Here is a 23,233-nt window from a genome sequence, read left to right as displayed (position 1 = left end):
GAAACATTAGTTCCAAGAAAACGTACAGTTTTGCCGCAAAATGTTAACTGTTGAGCCTAATGCGTCTTCGTTCCGTTAGGACCATGGATCCGTCAACTCACACTGGCTCCGTTCTGTTGCTAGTAATAAGCAGCCATTCTATTTCTGACGGACGCGGAGCTATGACGCATAAATTTAGCGTCGGGGAGATCGAGCGGGACAGGAAGTTATGACCGGAAACTACCTAAAACACCTAGTGACTTTCAAAATAAAACAGACCGTGTCGAAATCAGTTCTTATTTAGCTTGACTACGGCAATAAACGGACATAATGAACGGAGACAGATCAGGAGTCAACAGGTTTGATGTTTTATGGGTTTTACCGTCCAAAATGAATGACGAGAGACTTATCAATGGAGTGGGAAGCGCGGGAACTTCTTGGTCTCGTGACTCCAGCTGTCTGTCAGAACGCAGTCGGTGTAGGTTGACAAACGCAGTCAATACGCAACGCAACAGAGTCGTACTGCAGACTTATCTTGTGTATTTCAGGCGTAGTATGATTTTTCAGCAGGAATACGTGAATTATTTTCCAAACCACAAAAGCATTATGATCAAATAAATACCTTTAATTCCAAAGTTTGATAAATCATACATGGAACATAATCAAAGTTAGTGATATATAGTACGGTTATTTCACTAGAAACCTGTACATTTGAATAGAAAAACAAAAACAACCATTACAGTACATGGGTCTAATTAGGACTCAGATAAAATCAGTTGGGAGAAAAGTTTGAAAACTTTAGGACATGCAGCTTCAAGGTAAAAACCAGAGAATCAGTTCAGTTTAACATACTTTACATGCACATACACATACAGAGCAGGTGTCTCTGTAAAACATACTATACACACTCACCTAATACTCATCCTTTCACATATTGCAGAGAACAAATACACTTCTTGCATTATCTTGTAATTTGTCTCATCTAAGCAGCAAAATTGGGTAAAGACGGAAGCTGCATATCAGTTCTCATAATGTAGTTCAGTAGATTTTTTTTTAAATAGAGAAAAGTTAAACAGCCTTGAGCTGGATTATCTTTGCTGGGTCAGAAGCCTCTATTGCTTTTAAGCCTGTTGATTTATGAGTGGTATAAACATACACAAACCAAAAGTACAATATAAAAATGATAAAAACAAAAGTTGCCTTTTTTATCCTAAGTCCCCCCACCTCCCCTTCTGTAACTCCTCAGGCTTTTGATGATGCAGTTTTTTGTCTGGCCACTGGGTGGCAGCATTTTATGTCTCATAAATTGCTCCCTGCCAAGCGTTAGTGTTAGATGGATTTTCTGCATTCTATCCTATTGTAACTGATGTTTTTTTATTGTAGCAGAAGTGGTCAATTTTACGTCATTATGGTCTACAGGAGCAATCATACTTCCTTTTCATATTCACTGTCGGTCCCCTGGTACCTTCACATTAGTGTATGGGGTCATGTCCATCTTGTTTTCATGCTTGACCCAGTAGCACCATATCCAGTGGCTCTTTTTTAATCCATATACATGAACTTTCTGCTCACTTTTGCATGTAAGAAAATTGTTCGCAGTCTATATCTGTAAAGTAGTAAGTCACATGATCAACATGGACAACATTTGAGGAAATAAGCAGTGTTTGTTTACATTTCTGACTGCATGGAGGGCCAAACGTTTGGACATCAAGACCATTGAAACAAGCAGATCTAACACTATCGTAAAGTCTTATAAACATATTTAAATATTTGGTTTTAGTTTGTTGTTGTCATTTATATAGTTGTTTTTTTAAGTTGATTATTCAGGCATTGTCATTGGAAGGGATAGGATAGAGGAATAAAGTTTACATTTTAACCAAACATGAGGATTGTGATCATTTTTTGTTTGTTTTTTTGCACTTTCGACGCAATGAAAGCCAAGACAATCCCCCAAAAAACTGACACTACCTTAAAAAATGCTTTGATAGACAAAACCTGTGACACTGCTTCTTCTATTTTCAAGTAAAACTCCAGATTACTCGCAAAAAATGACTACTAGTGTCTCGTACAGTGTGAGGAGAAGGTCAGTAGTATTTCATCAGTAACAAAAACATTAATATGTTGTGGAAGAATTAAAAAAACACAAATATAATGAGAAAAATATGACATATCTAATGAAGTGAATGAAGAAGTGAGGCTTACATGACCCCATCAGATGTGTGACAACACTTAAAGCATACACTAATGGATGTGAACACACACACACACACACACACACACACACACACACACACACACACACACACACACACACTGAGTGAAAGATTATGGGAAACTATAAAAAGGAAATTACTGAGGTTTGATGCTTTATGCTGCTGCTCATGACTCACAATCACTGCCATGAGCAGAAACGCAGCCCTGCTATTATTGTAAATGGACTACATTTATTTGGCGCCTACACACACACTCACACACGCGTACACACTCCAACCAATTCACACACTGATGGCGGAGAAGCTGCCATGCAAGGCTGTGACCTGCTCTCCAGGAGCAGTTCGAGGTTCAGTGTCTCACTCGTCAGCATGCTGTCAGGAGGAGCACCGTCCGTGGATCACAGCCGTCCTTCACACACAAGCGGCGGGCTGACCCACAAGACGTACAGTGTGGCGGCTGAATGTAAAAACGTTCACTATATAGGAAGACAACTTTCTCATGCTTTTTCTATACCAGGCATTGTGGGTATTCACTAACAGCAGAAAAACATTCTTCATGGTGGAAGCAGACGCATGGCGCGCTGCCTCTGGGTGGACGGTAAGAGCTTCTTGTAGCTACATTACTACAGTACTTCTGGATAATACTAAAGGACATTATGTACATTTTTAAAAAGAACAGCTGCAGCTACTTTTTATTTTATCTTCTGTGCAGCTAACATTCTGCTTTCACACAGACTGAGGTGCCCTTGAAAAACAAATATCACTGTTTGTCCCTCTGCGGGATGATAACGCTAATCTCCGCAACTTTTTTTTTTTAATCCCGAGGTTTTTTTTTTTTTTTTTTGCAGTCGATGGGAGAAAAAGAAATTGAGAGTTTAATCCCGGTCATTCAGGAAACTGATCTCCTCAAGGTCAGCGGCACATGGGTGGGAATGGGAGGGGGAATTATGGGATGCAGCAAACACAGCAGCATGGAGTTATGGTGCCTCTGTGGAGAGCACACAGGGTGGTTCGGGTGTTTTTAAGACCCACTTGGATTTGTTTTCTTGCTTTTTTTTTTTTTTTTTTTTTGATAGTCTACACACCTCTGCACGTGAGCCCGGTCTACACAGCTGTCTGTTTGTCCTCCCCCCAAAACAGTTAAAGGAAGGAGGTTTATGGAAAGTGGCGTCGGAGGTGGAAGAGGTGTCGTAGGGCGATTGGGCTGGTTTGAGTGTGTCCTTCTTCAACACTCATTCTACTTTAAGGTAGCCGTTAGCATCACTCCCCATCCCTCTGCTCCTCTCCCTCCTCCTACCGTCCCCACCAGGTCCTATTGCCCCTCCTCCACCTCCTCCTCCACCTCCAGCATCCAACAGATGCTTTGACCACCCGTCCTCAGGCCCCTCGTGGAAGCGCAGCCGCAATGTTTTGCGAATAACTAGGCGCTCCACGATGAAGGAGGCACAGAACCATGGCACCGCGTACTCAGCTGTGATCAGTCCCATGAAGTTGTAGCGGAACTCGGTGTAGTCCCAGGGGCAGGCGTTGAACTGGCGCAAGAGGAACCCAGTACCAAACTCCCACAGGTACGTCCATAAGGTGTAGATGATGCAGCGCAGCAGCACGGGGCAGCGGCCGCGCAGCTTCAGGTACATCTGCTCCACAATGAGGATGCAGGTGCCGTAGATGAAGAGTGCCCACACGCTCGTCACGCCGGGGAACTTCCAGTTGCAGTTGACCACAAACTCCCAAGCGGCTGTGAACATGACCTCGCAGAAGTAGCCATGGATGGCGTAGAGATACCAGCGGGACAGCGCCGTCAGAGGCACGGGGGACTCTGGGGTTTCTACGGTCACCATCTTGCTTTTATGCTGCTTTTCTATCCGCAAATCAGACGCAGCTCTGTGGAGACAGGAGAGGAAGAACATTACACACAGGAAAGAGGGTAAATGACAGAAATCGCTTTTAAAATTATTATTGAGTTGGACAGGAACCACCTTTATTTTGGAACAGCAGCTGATGGTGTGTTTGTGTCACATTTTAAAGGAAATGATGCCTTGTGTAATCCAGTATGACTTTATCTCAGAGAAACCAACTTTAATTCCTATGAGCAGCAACTTCTAGCTGTAACAAATGAAACTTAAGTGGAAAGTATGAAGTACGAAAAAACTGCAGTTCCTTGAGTGTCCACTTGTGGCTGGTTCTGAAAGTACCAAAATCCACTTAAAGATCTGTTTAAGAAAGCAGATTTTTACAGTTAAAACAAAGGTGTTTTTAGCCTTAAACAAAAATTTTGAAATAGTCTGTAACTTATATCTCAGATGGATTGACAGACACACACCCTGTAGCTGACAACATTGTGGCCACCCCCATTAAAACGGGGGAAAGTCAGGAGTGGGAATAATGTTATCTCTGATTTTAAGCGTTCCAGTTGCCAAGTTGGGAAAATTTGCAGCAGTATTTCTGTATAATAACATCGAATAACACTATTTATATGGCTAATTTCTTGTGACAAACACTAGTCAGGAATTCTAAAACATAAAGAATTTAACAGGATTTTAATTACTGTCTACCCCTGAACTCGAAATGTCTTATTGGGAACTAAAGAGTGGTGTGGGTGTTCCAACTTCCAAGTCGGAAATTCCAACTTTGGGGGGTTCCAGTCGTAAATTCCGACTTCCAAGTACAAATGGAAAGCACCATTTAAGAAAGCAGGTAATCAATGTCACTGAGTCCATATAAAACCCAGCCAACAGACTGCAAAATAAATATTTATAGTCTCTGTGATATTATCTTTCTGTTTCTGTGAGAGTTTTGAAGTCTAATGTTGTCAGGAGCCATATTGGAAATGCTAAACTCAGGTGGTGGGCTTTGGACCTCCTCACTTACAGCAACAGGGTTGCCTCTCTGCCACTCAGATAAATTTGTGATTAATATCTTCCAAACTGAAAAGTTATATAAAAAAGAATCCTACCCCTGTATAGTGTGTGTGCTGTTACAGAAATGAGCTGTAAATTTTTTTTGTTTTGCTAAAAATAACCTTTTTTTAAATTCGTGTGTATGTGGTTTATGCTACTTCCAAAGACAGCCTCAAGTGGACACTTGGAGAACTGCAGCATTTTGCTTCATTTTTCGCAGTTGAAGGTTGCTGCTTGTTTCAAACCTAGAATATTTGTGGTTGGTTCCCACCAAAATCAGTCAGCTGTCTTTTTAAACACATGGTGACTTTTATTGAGAATAAACTGTCAAGCCTGACTAAGACTGTCAATCAAAACATTTTTTTTACAGCCTGTCTTTTGTTTCATACTAAAAGAGAGTTCTGAGCCTTACAAAAAGCTTTGTTGTGCTGTTAAGTGCAAATTGGTGTGCATGTGTTGATTCCTCTCAGTGTGTGATGTTGACATGCAACAAACTACTTGAGCAATGCAGCATAAAATGTTTTGCTGCTAAGAAAAAAGATGGAGACTAAACAAACAAATCGTCGCGGCTCAGAAGTCATAAACCTCGCACGAAGAAACACACGGGTTTCTTTATGTAAAAAACAACAAAAGCACACAAAAAAATCAAGATGATTCATACTTTAATCAGTTCACGATTAAAGAAAGTTCAAGTGGGCAGTGGATTTTGCATAAGCTGCATTTTCTTAAGTTAAGATGAAATCAGCTGAAAGAGTGGAAAGAGAAAGAGTGTTATCTTAAAGTGCTGCAGTGCAACAATTGTATTAACCAGATTTAAGAGGATTCAAATATCTCATCCTCACAATTTCATAGTTTTTAAAGGATCAAATTAGTTCTCACCAATTCTAATGTAATGAAACTATCCGTAGAGTTATTTACACAGTGACTTTCATTCCAAATCTTGCGCCCAACATGTTTGATTTTTGCACTTTATTGCTCAGTAAGCCGGGGTATTTCCTAATCAACCAGAGCTGCAATCTTAAGGATTACAGCTTTAATTGCGGAGCGCGCTAAGCCAAAGTTCAATTAAGGACATGGCAATAAAACACTCAGCTGACATCAGAAGGATGAAACTGGAGCCAGAGCTCTTAAAGTCCGAGGCCTTCCCTCAGTGGACTGACTGACTGACTGAGGGGGTTTTCTTATGTAAGGTATAGCTTTATCATCTGACTGCCTACATCATGTGCTCTTTTTCCAAATCCCGCAGCTTGACGCACACAAGCTTCAGTATCAGGTGTCAGGAGGCCCACGCAGGGCTGGATCCTTCCTCTTCTCCATTTATCACACAGCGTGGCTAATAAAAAACACTCAAGGCAAACAGCATCATACAGAGAAGTTCAAAGACCACAAAGTCAAGGAGACCACTGAGTGTGTGTCGTCGACTATACAATACCTCCAGAGGAAACTGTGCCATAATAACAACCATCATACAATGCTTCATAACCGCTCTGTAAAAGACAGCCACAGTGAGTGAGAGGTTACCAGCACAAAAGCTTGTTTGAAGAACAAAAGCTGATTTTTTCCTGCTCTTTTTGTCTTCAAAAGCTGGCTGGGGCCCAGAGAGGGCCCATGGGGATTAGCACATTTCTTCCAAACAAGGAACAAGGGTTTCATGTGAGGAAGTGGGCCACAGTAATGGACCAACTGACCCCACAAAACCCTTTATACCTTTTTTTTCCAGTGCCTTCCTGGGAAACTCTCTTCTCAGCTGTTCAAGCGGCTCAGAGTCAAACTGTTTTGGAAAGATTTTCAGTAATCTTTGTAACCTGATGCTGTAAAATGGCTTCATTAGATCAAATCAGAGAGGATTAGTTGACATTACAGTAAACCGTGCTAAGTGGACTTCCAAAGAGATTATAGAGTATAACTATCCTGATAACCCTAATTTTTCCACATTCAATTCTCAGGAACAATTACAGGTTTTGGGAGGGAATGTTTGTTTGCTTCTCACTGAGTTGGATGAAAACATTCACCCTTTTCATATCACTGGCTCAAAGTGTGATGGTCCTAACCTTGTATGTGTTGCCATAAAGATCCTGGCACTGGAAGAAGATACAAGTTAAGAGAAATGTCTCATTTCAAGACATTAAAAGACAAAAATGAAACCTCAATTGATAAAACAAACCAACATATGGGGTCAGAAAAATGTCCTTGTTTTTTTTCTTGTCACGAGAATAATATATTAAGACAAGAAACTAAAAAAAGTTGATTTTTCCTGGACTTGTCAGCTAAATGTGGTGCATGTTAGCTCTAATATAATAATTTAACTTAAAATAAAATGTTTCAGTTTTTGTAGAGTAGAATTGTGCAGCTGTAAGGTTGATATAAAAGTAGAAATATGTGAATTTAGTGGAGCTTTATAATTGTGCTGTTGTGGACTACTACATGAAAGAGCTACCAGTATCTTGTAGCCTGATTATAAACATGCAAAACAGCTATGCTAGCTTTGTTGTGATGAAATAAAAAAAACTGCTGACAGGTAGCCGCTAGCAGGTAGCCACTTGCAAGAAGCTGCAAGCAGACAGCCACTAGTAAGTAACTGCTATCAGATAGCCATGAGCAGGTAGCCACTAGCAGACAGCCATGAGCAGGTAGCCACTAGCAGACAGCCATGAGCAGGTAGCCACTTGCAGATAGCCCTGAACAGGTAGCCCCTACCAGGTAGCCGCTAACAGGTAGCCACTTGCAGATAGCCCTGAACAGGTAGCCCCTACCAGGTAGCCGCTAGCAGGTAGCCACTTGCAAGTAGCCACTTGCAAGTAGCCACGAGCAGATAGCCACTAGTAAGTAGCTGCTAGCAGACAGCCATGAGCAGGTAGCCAGTAGCAGGTAGCCACTAGTAAGTTGCCACTAGCAGACAACCATGAGCAGGTAGCCACTTGCAGATAGCCCTGAACAGATAGCCACTAGTAAGTAGCTGCTAGCAGCTAGCCCTACACTTTATAATACAAATGACACAAAAAGCATGGCGTAAATTGCAGGAACGCAGCAAGTTAAATGTAAATTTGTGACACATTCAGTGCTCTACTTGCTCTACAGTATGGAGATCCTCTAGTGACGTGACAGTTTGAGGTTCATTCATCTGATAAACTGAATTGCTTTCAGCATTCCTTGACCTTTGTGACACTGTTTTTTTTTTTTTTTGTGGGATGAAAGAGAGGGTCACAACATGTACTATGTTGTGAAAACCTTGGCTCCAGCTATTGGCATTACCAGCAAGTTAGCACTACACCAACTAGCATAGCTGACTTCATCATGCATCAGGTCAAGGTCATCCTTACTTGATACCAACTGACTGATTGTTCATATGAAGCAACTGATTTGCGTGAATTGAGCAAGAAGACATTCTGGGATTCATACACACAAAAATGAAGGACAAGTTAGCTGTTCCCCTTATTGTCAGCCTTTATGCTAAGCTAAGCAAAGCTAAAAGCTGCCTCTATCCTTAAATCTAACAGATGGAAGTTCCTAATTTCTTTCAGGCTTAAGAAAGTAAACAGATAAGCATACATAAACAACCTTTGATCTGTACCAAAGCACAGCTGTCAAAGATCAAAGCGCTCCCTCTGTAAGTTACCTGGTGTGCCCTTCTCCTCAACATCATCACAACTTTCCCCTCTCTTCTTCACAGCTCGGTTCCCCCCCGCCCGGTTTCTCCATCGCCTGCACGGACACCATTTGTTCAGCACTCACATGCCCACTAAGCTGCTAATGATGACAAATATGGAATGCAGTAGGAAGGTAGGAGAGGAGATTTCAGAGAAAAGCTGACATGGTAGAGACTCATCTGCTGCTGAAAATCAACCAAAACTCAGTCTGTGCTTTTTTAAGGTTCTCATCTTCATCATGTGTTCATCTTCCATTGCCATTATTTTAATAATTTTGGTAATGACAGGGCAAAAAAACAACACCTATGATAGCAAAAATATCTTGGGATTTTTAGCTAACTGAAGGTTAAAATGTCACCACTTGGTCGTTCACACAAGAAATACAAGTTAGTTCAACTCATTTCTAAATTTGTTGGCCCAAATTGCCTGTCAAATCTTGTGTCTTAGCTGTAAGGCAGCCACCTGCCACTAGCCAAAGCTGTCGCACAGATGACAGCTGGCAACTTGTCCTGGTTCGGATGTATTTTTATCTTGGGAATGGAGATAAAGCTGTTTATAAGTTGAGTCTGGTTAAACTGGAATATAACCACACAACCACAAGCATTGCTGTTGAGCAACAAGGACCAAAGGCTAATAGTGCTAGCTCTGCTATTGTTCACCACACTCTGAAACTCATTTTCACAGTTTACAAACAGACGCTTTGATCCCATGTTGAGCCCATAGTGTGTACAACACATGGACATAGTCATCACATTTGTTTCTGAAACAGATTTTGAAGTCTATCATTGATCGAGGTTCATTCCCGTTATTGACGTTAAACTTGTAAGTTTAACAAATGCAAAAATAACACCCCATACAGTTACAGAAATGAACTTTCCAGACCCAAAACATTTTTTGAACCAGACTTAAAATGTGTTTATTTTGCTGTAAAAATGAGCTCTTTTGGCTTCAAGTGTATGTGGTTTGTGGTTATTCTTCAGCCAGCCTCAAGTGGACACTTGGAGAACTGCAGTTTTCAGAGCTTCCAAATAGGCTTCATATTTTTTGAGGTTGGTTTTTGGTTTAGCTGTGCTACATAAATTTCCCTTCAATCAGACTATTGTCTAAACATTTCCTTACTTTACATTATTCTGTAAGTTTGAATCTCAATTATTTCACAGTATGATATTTGATTACAAGATATACCTAAAATTAACGACTTTAGCGCCGCCATGAGGATTAATAACAGGGGGATGGTGAATTAAACTGTGAAAGAGAAGTGTTGAGAAAGCTATGTTATTCTTTTGATGACAGGCTTTTCAGGCTGATGATCCTTTACGTTGCCATATCAATATTTACCGTATGATAAATGGATTTGTTGATTACTGTGACATGAGTTTGTTTTTCTTAGACGTGCCAGGATTTTTGTGCCTTGCCAGTGTGCCCCCTCCCCTCCTCACCAGGCTTATTATAATGCCTGCATAAGAAGTTTAGCTGCCTTTCTGGATCGCAGTGCTTCATTTGACATGTAAACAAAGCAGGTCGGCTTACACAACAAGGAATTCTTCAGATTGTTGGTGATGTCACGAGAAAGTGAGCGTGTTGTAACAGAACAAACAGGTTTTCTGAGAGTCTGGCTCAGAAAAATGAGTGATTTCACTTTTAACACATTAATACTCTGACTAAGTGAACGTGGGGGAAGGGAAACCACAGAAGATCCTTTTTGTTACTGAAATGGCTGAGGTTTGAAATGTGGTTTGAGAACACAGGAAATGAAAATTAATACCAGTGTCATATGTCTTGTTACTGATGTTGTCTTGGAGTCTTTGCTGCTGATCTCCCTGCCTTGGCCTTTAAGGCATCAACATAAAAGACAGGACAGGTGTGCTCTTCCCACTTCAGGGTTTTGCATTCCATGTAGGTATATGAAAGGACAGGGAGCGTCCAGGAAATAGCCATACTTAAATTTAGAGTCCTTGCCCTAAGGAACTTTTCCACATTTTTTGCCTGTTATACAAAAATTATCTCCTTGGAAACCATAAGTGGTATCTGCTTGAAGTTTGCTTTGATGACAAAGTAGACCCTGCTTTAAAAAAGTTGTAAGGGATTTTGACGTTTCGGACCCGGTTTCTCAATGACGAGCACTAAAAAGCTGCGTTTCCACCAAGCAGTCTGGTTCGGTTCAGTACAGTTTGGCATGGTTTGGTACAGTTAAGCCCGATCCCGTTCGCGTTTTCACAGCAAACTGTGCCCTCTCGTGGTAGGCAGTGTGTAAGCCGGACACCAAAAGCCGCAGCTGTCTAACAGTTTACCCCTCTAATAAATCCAACGAAGAAGGAACTCGCAACACAGTAAACAAAGAGCATGGATGGAAGACATCCAGCATTTCGTCCTCTCTGTGATTGGCATGTGGCTCTTTGTTGCAAAGTGCAATCAAGCTTTATTTCAGAAAGTTCTGTGTGCTGCCAGGAAAAATGCAGCCGCTGTTGGGGTAAGTGATGATTCACTTGTGACCAATCAACGGTCTGCAGTGTTGTAGCTCCACCTTCCGAGAGCGTATTGGTTTAGTCTGGCACCCATACGAAAGGGTCCCAAAAAGTGGGACGGCTCGTCTCGGTTTCTGGGGATCTGTCCCGGGATAAGTCAGCGGAAACGCCACAAAATGCACGCTGTACCGAGTTAAACCGAACTGAACCGGTTTGCTTGGTGGAAACGCAGCTAAAGTCAGTGAACTCCAAAGAAGCCCTCTCAGCTCCCCCCATTAGAATCAATGGGACAGAAGCCTTCAGCTTAACGCAAGCTGCCGCATTTGGGCCTCTGGACAAAAAAGTAAAACAGGTACAGTTTTAAAAACTTCATGGATGTATTCCTTACAAAATTTCCTACAAATTATCATATTTTCACAGCAATTCGGGTAAAGTTGTGGCATCTATAAAGAGTTGTTTCCGAAACTTTTGTGAATTTTACTCCTACTGCAGCAGATGGGGATGATGTCACACTGATTAGGAGTTCCGTGCAGCTGGTCATGTGACTCACTGAAGGAGGGAAAATGCTATGTTTTTCACACACACACAAACACACACTATAAAGGGATGAAATCTTGACATTGGAGGTGAAACGGTCATGACAGACCGACGTGAGGGACAGGCAAGAGTGGGAGGACCCATCCAACGCTGCTTGCAGCTTGAATTCATTTGATATTTTAAGATGAACAAAAGTAGTCTTTATAAATTGGTGATATGACTAGATCAGACTGATTAGATTTCCTCTCCATCGGCTCATCTCTGGCTTTTGAAAAAGCTTTGTTGTCGTCTTATCATCAAGTGAAATAAATCAGGGTTATCTTCAGATTTAGAGCTGAGCTCGTGATTACTTGTGTGAGTAGTAGTATGTAAACAACATATTTTTGGCACTGACTTGAATATTGAGTCATCACACTCAGTGTTGACATTTTAGATCAATTTATTCTGACTTTTTGCCCCTCAGGATCCCTTTTGTGACTATTTTTGCCTTGATTAGGGATGTAGCTGTCAGGAAATGAAGAGAGAGAGATCTTAATTGAAATAAAACGTAAATCCCTGTCTTGGACTCAAACAGGGGTCGCTGATATAACACAGTCAGCATCTTTAGACCCAAAGCCTCCAGGAAGCCCTTGTGTACCCTTTCTGTGTGTGTTTCAGCATTTTTTATTGACTTGTAGCCTCAGCATGACACAGTTCACACACCGGGTTTTGTTTGATTCTGCAGCTGTTGGAGGATACCGCCCACCACCCCACAGGCCCCCTCATCGGCCCAAAGTATCGATCGACAAGGATCCTGCCAGCTCTTGCTGTGGTGACCCGCTTCACCACCGCACGCTATTGAACCCCGCAACAGGACAGCACAGTGTGATGGCGATCGGCATGGCAAATGTGATGGAGCTGCCTGCTTTGTAACCCTCTCAGTGACCACGGGGAGACACAGCACAGGCAGGGGGCCGTCTGAACTGCGAGGGAGGGAAGTCTAACCATGGAGCGCTGGAGGTTTGTCTGAGGACACAGAGGGAAGACACCAACTGAGCGTGTGCTTTCAAATGAAACACAAAGAGGAGCGAGCAGAGAGGGGGAGTGTTTGAACAAGCTTTGAACAGAGAGACAGGTCTGTCGGTGAGACGCTCTTCTGACAGCAGGTAAACAAAGATGAGCGTGACAAAAAAAAAATCAATGCTGAAGCCGGTGAAGTTAAATAAAAAAAAAATCAAAACAAAGACATGCTTTTCCTGAGCTGACAGCCTGCTGACAGCTGTGAACTCTGACACTGTGATTAAATCAGAAAGCTAACCCGCCCTGACCTCTCATCATGACATAATCCCTGTTCATGTACTGTGTCTCTGGCTTGGCCCGTGGCACAGATCCCGGGCCTATGCAGACTTTTGGAAGGTCACTTTGGGAGGATGCAGTATAGTGTATATAAACTGGCAGTATCCAATGAGCAGCATCCGATGCAGTTTAGTGCCAGTGACCAAGGTGACCTGTGCTCAGCTTCATCATCACCAGCAGGCAGAAACACATGTCCTTGCAGTGGCATCTGTCCTGAGGCTAATATTTCTGTTTTGTACACTATATTCCTGAGCTGGGACTGCTTAAAAGCTGTTCACGGTTATTTGATAGGAAGATGACTGATGACTGAAAATTCAAGAAGTATCTGAAAATCTGCTTCTCTTCCCAAAATAATTCCCACTAAGGAGGTTATGTTTTTGGGAGTTTGTCTGTTTGTTTGTGAACAACATAACTTAAAAAGTAAGAAACAGATCTTGATGAAATTCTCAGGTATTGTTCAAAATGGGATAAGGAAAAAGTATTTAAATTTTGGAGGTGATCCGGATCACCGTCTGGATCAAGGATTTCTTTAAAGGATTCATTATCATCGTGAGATAGGAACGTTTTCACCATATGTGTATATGACTCCACAACTGCAAAAGAATACAACACAAAGTCATGATAATTTCTGACAGATGTAAAAGTACGATCCAGATCCTGGTAATATTCTGGATACTAAGATCTGGAATATGAAATATGTACTGGGTCATCACAATTTTCAACACTGTCAGGTAACAAATTATTTTACAAACCTGCAACTAACACCAAATTGTAGCAGACAGTCTGCTGAAAGGAAGTATAACATTAAAGTAGGACTAAGGCTGTTATGGGAGCTCCCTGCCCTTCCACATGCCTAGGTGAAATGTCAAAGCCTGTGGTAGGTAGAGCACACTTCCCCTCTCTTTCATGTGAATACATTATACTCGTGTATTTTAACTCATTTTGATTAAAAAATCTATTTTTCAGGAGTTTCATTGCTAAGACTGGAAACAGAACATGAAAAACCAAGGCAGGGAGAGCATCAGCAAAGACCCCCAAAAGTGCAGAACAGAGTGAGCATCAGTGATTTTAAAACTGTGATGCATAAATAATATATTAAAGTAGCTGTAGTGCTGAAAACATCCAAAGTGAGCACTTATCAGGCCTGATCAATTCTGCTTCCCTGTGTTTGTGATGTGGAAGCGATTGGAAAAGTGATGAGTGTTTTTTTTTTTTTTTGTCAAGTGGGGGAAAGGCTTGAAAGACAGACAGGACAAAGGTTGAGAGAGCAGGAGAATTTTCTGAGGCAGCGCGGACCAAATGGATCCCAATCAATCAAAAAGACAGGTCAATTAGCTCGGAAACAGCAAGCTGGCTCTAACCCTAAGCTGTATCACATGTCTCCTTCTGCAGCCAGAAGCACAGGCAACACGCACAGCTGTATTTCCCTTTAGAGACAAAACCTGCTTTGAATAAACAAAGCTTCAAGTCAAGACCAAAAGCCTGGCTGTAACAGTGAGGGGCTTCCTCTGTAATCATGCTGACAGTATCATGCTGCTGTATTCATGAGAGGAGATCATACTAAAGTAATTTATATTCTGGATAAGTTCAAAAATAGAGAAATTCTGTCTTCTGTGCCTTTTTAGATTCAGTCTGTTTAATTCAACAACACTTAGTGAACTTCTTACTAAGCTATTAACGTGTACCACAGTTCGCCCCTTTCAAGAGTTATTCACACATTTGACTTATTTCACACTGTAGCGTTAGAGCATCTGACAAGGACTCTCATCCACAGCTTCCCTCAGGAAACATGAAGCATCTGAGTATAACAAACAAAAAGTCTTTTGATAGAGCTGAAAAGACGCCGCCAGGGCTCACACTAAAAGCCAGGACGCAGCTCAGCCAACAGAGGCTCGTATAACTTTACAGTAGGCATCCTCTCTGTATCCGCAAGGTGAACGTCTGAACAACAGAAGCAGAGCGGAGAGGGGAGGGCTCGGTGTAAACACAGGGGTACGAGCTGCACTCTGAAGGCTTCATGTACAAAAGACTGCTTGATGCGGAAGAAATGGAGCCTGACTTTTTCAACGCTCTCTATCCCTGACATTGTGCAGAGGAGGAAAAAGTTTCTATAGGACATAATAAGATTTGTTTCACCGTGTTAAAAAGTAAATTAACTGTAAAGGTCATAACTCAACATCAATCAGAAAGTCCTCATCATATACACACAAACAAGAAAACTGATCAGAGTTAAGTCAAAATGTAACCACTCATGTAATCTCATAACTTTACCACCTTAATCCTAAAACATTATGACAGTACACACATGATACTATGATTTTTAACACATTTAATTACCACTTTACCCTTGCAACATTAAGACTTTATACTCAAAACATCACAACTCTGATATCCTATCATTCTGAGTTTTTTTTCTCCTAACATTACAACTTCTTCTCGTCGCATAACCACTTTGTTCCTTATATTACGACTTTTCACCCCAAATGTTAACACTTTATTATCCTAACCTTTTAACTTTTTACTCATAATGTCACACCTTTGTTATCCTTACATAACAACTGTTTACCGGATTCAAACTTTTTTTGCACATTTCATCTTCATACTCATTACATTACAACTTAAAACATGCAAAATTAACTTTATTCTCTAAACATTAGATACACAGTGCCTGACAGAAAAAGGCGCCACCTGGGTTTAACTAAGCAAATAGGTACGAGCCTCCTATTGGATAATTACTGCATGGATGATTATCTTTCAGCTGGCAACAAGTTAATTAACCTCAAGCGGGGCAATGAGTTGCTTCTCCTTTCTTAAATAACCATGTAAAAGACACATCCCATCGTTGTGGAAAAGATGTTAGTTTATTCGAGAAGGGTCAAACCATTGGCATGCATCAAGCAGAGAAAATACCCAAGGAGATAGCAGAAACAACTAAAATTGGGTCATGAACTGTCCGATGCATTATTAAAAATTGGAAGGATAGTGGGAACCCATCGTCTTCGGGGAAGAAATGTGGCCAGAAAAAAATCCTGAACGATCGTGATCGGCGATCAAGACTTTAGGTGAAATCAAATTAAACAAAAGCAACTGTAGAGAGCCAGGGCTATTTTTCATAGTCAACGTAAGCACATTTCCACACATACAATGTGAAGGGAACTCAAAGGATTGGGACTTAACAGCTGTGTAGGCTTAAGAAAACCACTACCAATGAGGCTGACTGTAAAATAAAGGCTTCAGTTTGCTAGGGAGCATAAAGATTGGAAGAAGGTCATGTGGTCTGATGAGTCCAGACTGACCCTGTTCCAGAATGATGGGCCATCAGGGTAAGAAGAGAGGCAGATGAAGTGATCACCCATCATGCCTAGTGTCTACTGTCCAAGCCTGTGGGGGCAGTGCTATGATCTGGGGTTTCTGCAGTTGGTCAGGTCTAGGTTCAGCAACAGTCTGTGCTCAAAGAATGAAGTCAGCTGACTACCTGAAGATACTGAATGACCAGGTTATTCCATCAATGGTGTTTTTTCTTCCCTGGTGGCACGGCCATATTCCAAGATGACAACGCCAGGATTCATTGGGCTCAGATTGTAAAAGAGTGGTTCAGGGAGCATGAGACATCATTTTCACACTTGGATTGGCCACCACAGAGTCCAGACTTCAACCCCATTGAGGATCTTTGGGATGTGCTGGAGAAGGCTTTGCACAGCAGTTGGACTCTACCATCATCAATGCAAGATCTTGGTGAAAAATTAATGCAGCACTGGTTGGAAATAAATCTAGTCACACTGCAGAAGCTTATTGAAACAATGCTACAGCAAATGTGTGCTGTAATCAAAGCTAAAGGTGGTCCAATCATTTAAGCAATATTAAAGTGTGTGACCCTTTTTTTGGAGGCAACTTTTTTTTTTTTTTGGCCAGGCAGTGTATTTATGTCACATAAATAATGATTCAATTTATTTAAAATGGACTTTTCATTTTAAGAAATCTCAATTGCATTATGAATTTAGACTCTATATTTTTTCAATTTAAACCATCTTTTTCTTAACTGTGGTTCTTACCCTCCGTCACAAATCCCTCTTTCATCGCTTTCCAATAATTCAGTTACAGAGCACATTTAGCTGTCATTCATACAAACTGGTTAACATTTGTAAAAAAAAAAAGTATTATGTCTACGTATTATTCCTCACAGGGTCAATTTTATTGTTTTATTTGAATAAAATACTAGCATCACTAAAGGCTTTAGGTGTTATCAACAGGAATGATGGGAAAAAAACAACATCAGAAGAAAGACCGAGTGAACCAAAGCTGTTCATATGGAGGGAAGAGTTTGAGGACAACTAGGAAACTAGACTAGATGAGAAGTGGGTCAAAAGTGTTTAAAGTTGTTCTGAATGGCCGCTCTGAGAGGCAGAGGGGGAAAAAGCATGAGGACATCAGGGATGGGAGGGGGGCCTCTCTTTCAAAAAAGCTCTCTTGAAGTCGCTTTCAGTGTTGCACTCATTTGTTGGCATGAGAAGTGACAGAAATAGTCAAAGTGAAGAATCAAAAAACAGGGCTACAGGGTGAAGTTGAAACCATGTCACTCATTTTACCCCTACACAGCTCACTGATCAAAGCACGGGGAGTGACTGTCTGATCGTCAGGATTGGAAAGTTCAGGAGTCAGAAACAGAATCGGAAACGGCGCTCAAAAACTGGCACGAGGGGTCAAACGTTGGGGGCCCCTTCCTGAACTTTTCCTCCTCTTATTGAAACACAAATGCTTAAAACCTCTCTTTCTGCTGATGCTGGGTATCACATATCGAACAAAACCTCTTTGTCATTTTCACCTTGACGTATCCCTGGCTCATGGTACATGGTGTGGTGTCTGTTCACTCTTTCGTATGGTGCCAAGAGATGCACCCATCCATCACTGATTAAGGTCCTATATTAACTCAAACAGCAGGACGAAGTATCAGTGAGAAGATGACAGCTTCTGTATATTTGTCTGTAGGGATCCTCTGGGTGGCTTTTTTAATTAAACGCAGACAAAAGAAGCTAATGTGTCAGCTGTTTGTGTTTTATATAGTCTTGCAATGCCAAAACAACGTATTCCTGCAGACAGAATAAGAGACTGCTACAGCAACCATTAAATGGACTAAATAACCATCTTAGGTATTGAACAGTCGTATGAGATTGATCCCAAAGAGGTCAGATTATCATGTTCCTAATGGTGCCTTGACATTGGCTCTGTGCTGCAATCCATTCTGACCTTTATCTAATCTGTTGAATAATACATGTATGAACTGCTGAGCTAGGTTTGTGGGGGTCTTCTGCTACCTGGTCTCCTTTGCAGCTAAGTGTCACTCCATGAATCAACAGGAATCCACAAATTCACCTTTAAAAACCACTTTTTTAAGGTTCAAACCCTTTCTGTAAGCGTCTCCTCTTACACTCTAGCATCTCCTTTCTCAGCCCCCTCACACACTCATCACAGCTCTTTGCAGTTTAATGAAAGACCCTAAGACATGGGAGCTAAGCCCCCTGTCCTCAATAGCATGTGGGTCATGCCCCATAGATTAGAAATCTTGGAGCAGCTACAGAGAAAGCAGGAGATTTACTGACATGGTCATCATGGTGCAGAGGAGAGTAATGCCTCTAATGGAGGGATGCATGCGCATGTTAATCTGTTATCAGACAAAGAAGCTTTATAATCAATCGTTGACGATGCATAATTGATGCTGGCTGCTCTGCAAAGGTTTTGGGTACAGAGATCTTTGACAAACAAAGGACGTTTTGAGCTGAACAGTCACCTGCTGTTAGCCCAGTTAAATATTTAGCATCTAAAACAGTTTCATTTTCAGTTAACTCTAAGACAAATGGACAGATGGAGGTGTATCTTCAGATGAGTTTTCATAATGAATGAACATATCCCTGACACATTTTTACTGACTTGTTTTCGGTCACTTTATCTCATTATCAGGTCGCATTTCAACAAACATCAAGTCTGATAATTGCAACCTGAATTAACCTTTCAGTTTTGAAAATCAGAAATGTTCTGCTGAACTGGGCTGCCTCCCAAACTAGATGTTTTGTACTACATAGACATAAAATATGCAGTTATTTACTGTAAATATATGTATTCAAAAAGATGTATGGGTCAGATGGGAGAGATTTTTGCCACTTTATTAGATAGGACAACTGACCCAAAACAAGAATGTGGGGGAAACAAACCTCGCACAAGTCACGCAGTTTGTGCAAATTGGCCAAATCTTCTCTGCCAATGCCAAACATCTTACTCTGCTTTTGCTGCATGTTCCCAACAAATGTATCACCATTTAAAAAGAAATAAACAGGCTTCCCAACTGTATAAGGTTTTAGTTGCCAAGCATTGTAACAAAAAAGGAATAATCTAACACATCTTGGGTATGTTACACAGCTAGGGATGGGTACCTTTCACATCTGAAACGATACGGCACTGATTCCCAGTACCTGGCAATAGGTATGGGTACTCAACGGTACCAATTTTTGGTACTATTTTTGTGTTCATGTGGTAAAAAAATATAAATTCATTTAATAATAAAATCTCTTTTTTTTTTCAATTTAACATATTTCCTCTTCAATATATAACCTTTCAATGCTGTGTTCATGTCCAGCATAGAAAACCACCTACTCATTCTGTCCCTCACAATCACAAGGATGCGTTTAGGTACCTAAACATGGTACCTGTTGATTTTACGTGAATCGGTACCCGGTGCTTTTGACTGAATTTGGTCGGTGACTATAAAAGTACCTAATTTGGTCCCATCCCTTTGCGCAACAAACAGTTGCAACCTGGAGTCTAAGGCCTCTGTGTAATGGGGCCAAACAGATAGGTATTTCCCTGACTTGACCATCTAAGGGCCTGCCTTAACGGTAACACGCATGATCATGAAGGCTATCACAGCATTTTGTCAAACAACATGTACAATTATGTTAAACAAAAAATAGAACGACAAACATTCTGTGAGAAGCCTGGACTTTTAGAGCTCCCCCTGTTGACTGGCTGCAGTACAGGTCTTAAAGTCTATCCTCTCAGTCATATAATTTAAATGGACACCATACATGTGTACTGACGGTGAAGCCGAATGCTTCAGAGCTCCCCCTTCTGCCTGGCTGCAGTAGGTCAAGGACCCTGCCTTCCATACGTAAACACGGAACATGGGTAAAACTACATAGTTGGAATTTGGGATGTCCATATCTCGATCTTAAGTACTGAACAGAGAGGATCTGGGCATTTTTAAAATGATAAGTGATAGGAAATAAAGTAATCTGTCATCTCGTCATTCACGCTAGCCATCACTGAGCTCCACTGTTGCCGAACCCTTATGTGTCAGTCTAGCCATGCAATCTGAGTTCGCCAAACCAGAGAGGACAACACAAACCAACACAAGAGTCATTCAACTTAGTATCAATGTACGAACCTGTTCTGCTGTGGACTGTACCCACCTGAGGGGTTGTTGACATGTTGTGGGTTGGTAAAATTTTGTTTTGGTTGCCATCAGCTCAACATGTGTCAGCGCTCTTAAAGGCTATATCTTGACTTCACATCTCACAGCGGTAAGAGCCATCTACTTTAATGCTCAGTTAATGGAAGGGGCCAATCTGTGAACACAGAATTATATCAAGCCAAGCAGCAAGTCACATATTTTATTTATAACTGAACTCAGGCATGGCGGATGTCACACAGAATGCAATGTTTATGTTAGTTGGAGCTGTCACTTCTGTGTTGCCTTGAGGGACAGTAACACCACTGTAGTGTCAGCATACTGTCATGTAAAGACAAGCAAACCTTTTTTTCATCTTAAGCTGAAAGAATAAGCCACTTTTAGAAGAGAGATACCCCTCCAAAGGCCAAAAGCTCAACTGAACAGAACATTTAAGGACATTCAAATAGAGATTGAACTACTTAGTCATTAAGTGAAATCTCACTGCAAATACAGAAATATATCCAATTTTGGAGTATGATTTGTGATCCTTGCCTTACTTCTCCCGTAATACATGTGGTGCATTTTTGGACAAACTCTCCTCTACCTCAAGTTGACCTTTTATGTGCCTTCAACCAACCAGTTTCAAACATACCATATATGGTCTGTAATAACAGGAATCTGTTAATAACAGCATATTAAAGGCTGGTGCTTAATACAGCAGAAACATAGAGCTTATGTCCTCACAGCTGATGTGGCTTTTTATTGAGCAGTGTTTTTTCCTGTCATGGGGATTCCTCGCTGTAAAGGATTGCGTGTGGGTTAAAAATAGGTCCAAAATGTCAATACCAGCACTGTAAAGCTGAAAGAGAATATAGGCTACACAGGCAGCAACGGGGATTATCTCACCCCAAATAATAGTGAGCTGCAGGCCTTATATGGAATAAATCAATGAAGATTTTCAAAATCCAACCCATAGTCGTTGAAAAGTACAACTGCTACACAAGCATTCATTAATGTGACCATAAGGACGACATTTAATCATGGCAGAAGTCAATCGGCTGTGCAGATAAACTCCATGGGTTGTAATTACGCTACATGGCCAAAGTCATCTTATTTTGTCCCTGGAAACTACGGGCCAGTGCGCAGGCCCGGCTGCTGGGACTCCGCTGCAGCATCACGCCTCCTTCCTACTGAGCAGTGCGGTGCAGTTACCCTCAACAAATACAACGAATAAAGCACCTCAAAAATTAAACAACGTGACTATTTTGATAACACTTTATTTCTTAAACCAGTTGCTGAAACCCACATGAGAGAGTGCGGTGCATACACTCAATGCGACGGTCTTCCTGCTGAGCTGTCACTGCATGTCCTGTCTGTATTTGAACAGGTGTACAGGAGCCTAACTTAAACAGACAACACATGCCGAATAAAGAGGAATGCATTGTGTGTTTCAATAAAGTGTTCAACATTTAAGTCAGTGTGCAGTGTGGTCAAATTAGGACACGTTGAAGAAAAAACAGTTGCAGAGCCACCAACTTACAAGCAAACCTTCATTAAAAAATAAAAAATAATACAAATGGAAGGCGAAATGCAGAAGCTTACGCATCGAAACAAACAAATATGTTGTTATTTTCAACAGACATGCTTCCTACAGCCCAACGTGTTGGCTACATGTCGCTGAGCAGACGGACATGAATCATCCTCAGTGCAGTTTTTTAATTTACCTCCAGATTGAGCTCTGCGGTGTCTCCCTCAGCACACACGCCGGCGTATCAAGCACATCCCCCGGTCAGGTCGTCCAGGATGTCGCGTTGTCCGTCTGTAGTTCGTCTGCTGTCCCCGGCTTTCCCTCCACGGTGTCTCTGCTGTCCGAGTGGAAATTGACACATTTTACTTCACTGCAGCAGCGGCAGCGGCAGCACATGCTCAGTCAGACTCACGCACCTCTTGCATCTTTGGTTAACCCTTTGCTCACCGAAGACGTTGAGTCAGTTATTGTGAATTCGTAGGATGGACAAACAGGTTTAGCTACATAAAACGGTTCAGTAGAAATGTAGTGACTCATTGTAACACTATTGTTTAACTGTAAAATTAGGTTTTCATTACTTATAAGGGCATTTAGAAATGAACTGAGTCACATTCAACATGATTCAACGTTCGTCACAACACCGAACGTTAGCTTACGCAGCTTGTTAGCTCGCTGACGCTGTAGCCTAAATAAAACGACCGAAAACAGCACCTAAAGATCTGAATTAAACTTACAGAAGACATATTTAAGTGTCATAACAAATCTAACTTTGCCACACTTGATATTCCATGTAAAACTGTACAAAACGAAGGGCAAGAGTTATTAAGAGTTGGGACTTTTTGGCTACATATCGGAGCAACAATATTGTGGCTCCGATATGTAGCCAAAAAGTCCCGACAGGAGTCCATTAGACCCATTTCTCCTGGTTTATTTTCATTATTTACTGGCGTTAATAAGATGTATTGGTACATCATGCCCCTATAACATCGTCATTTATGGACTTGACCGTGAGATTTCACAAATTCTGCTTAAGCTAAGCTAGGCTAAGCTAACAAGCTACAGCTTCTGGAGGTTAAGCCAGCAAAGGTGGATTTTCTTTCTGGCTCAAATTTCCAAATTTTTGAATTCCAAGAAAACGTATGAAATCTAAGATTCAGATGAAAGAAAATTAAGTCTGCACATTTTTCA

At 41.3% G+C, this 23,233-nt stretch overlaps 1 protein-coding gene across 1 annotated transcript; it reads right to left on the bottom strand.

Annotated features, from left to right (window-relative positions):
* Nucleotides 1–625: 625 nt before the first annotated feature.
* On the bottom strand, nt 626–22,513 carry tmem229b (transmembrane protein 229B). The gene is made up of 2 exons (XM_074692846.1): nt 22,242–22,513; nt 626–4,076 (listed from the first exon to the last, which is right to left on the bottom strand). The coding sequence occupies exon 2, from the start codon at nt 4,031–4,033 to the stop codon at nt 3,425–3,427; it is 609 nt and encodes a 202-aa protein (XP_074548947.1). The 5' UTR covers nt 4,034–4,076; nt 22,242–22,513; the 3' UTR covers nt 626–3,424.
* Nucleotides 22,514–23,233: the final 720 nt, after the last annotated feature.

The sequence above is a fragment of the Halichoeres trimaculatus genome, unplaced genomic scaffold (genome assembly GCF_033239565.1).
Source record: "Halichoeres trimaculatus isolate MK-OKI-2021-1 unplaced genomic scaffold, fHalTri1.1 fHalTri1_scaffold_17, whole genome shotgun sequence".
NCBI classification, from domain to species: Eukaryota; Metazoa; Chordata; class Actinopteri; order Labriformes; family Labridae; genus Halichoeres; species Halichoeres trimaculatus.
The sequence above is the reverse complement of the archived record's forward strand: the minus strand, read 5'-3'. Positions and strand labels throughout refer to the sequence as shown.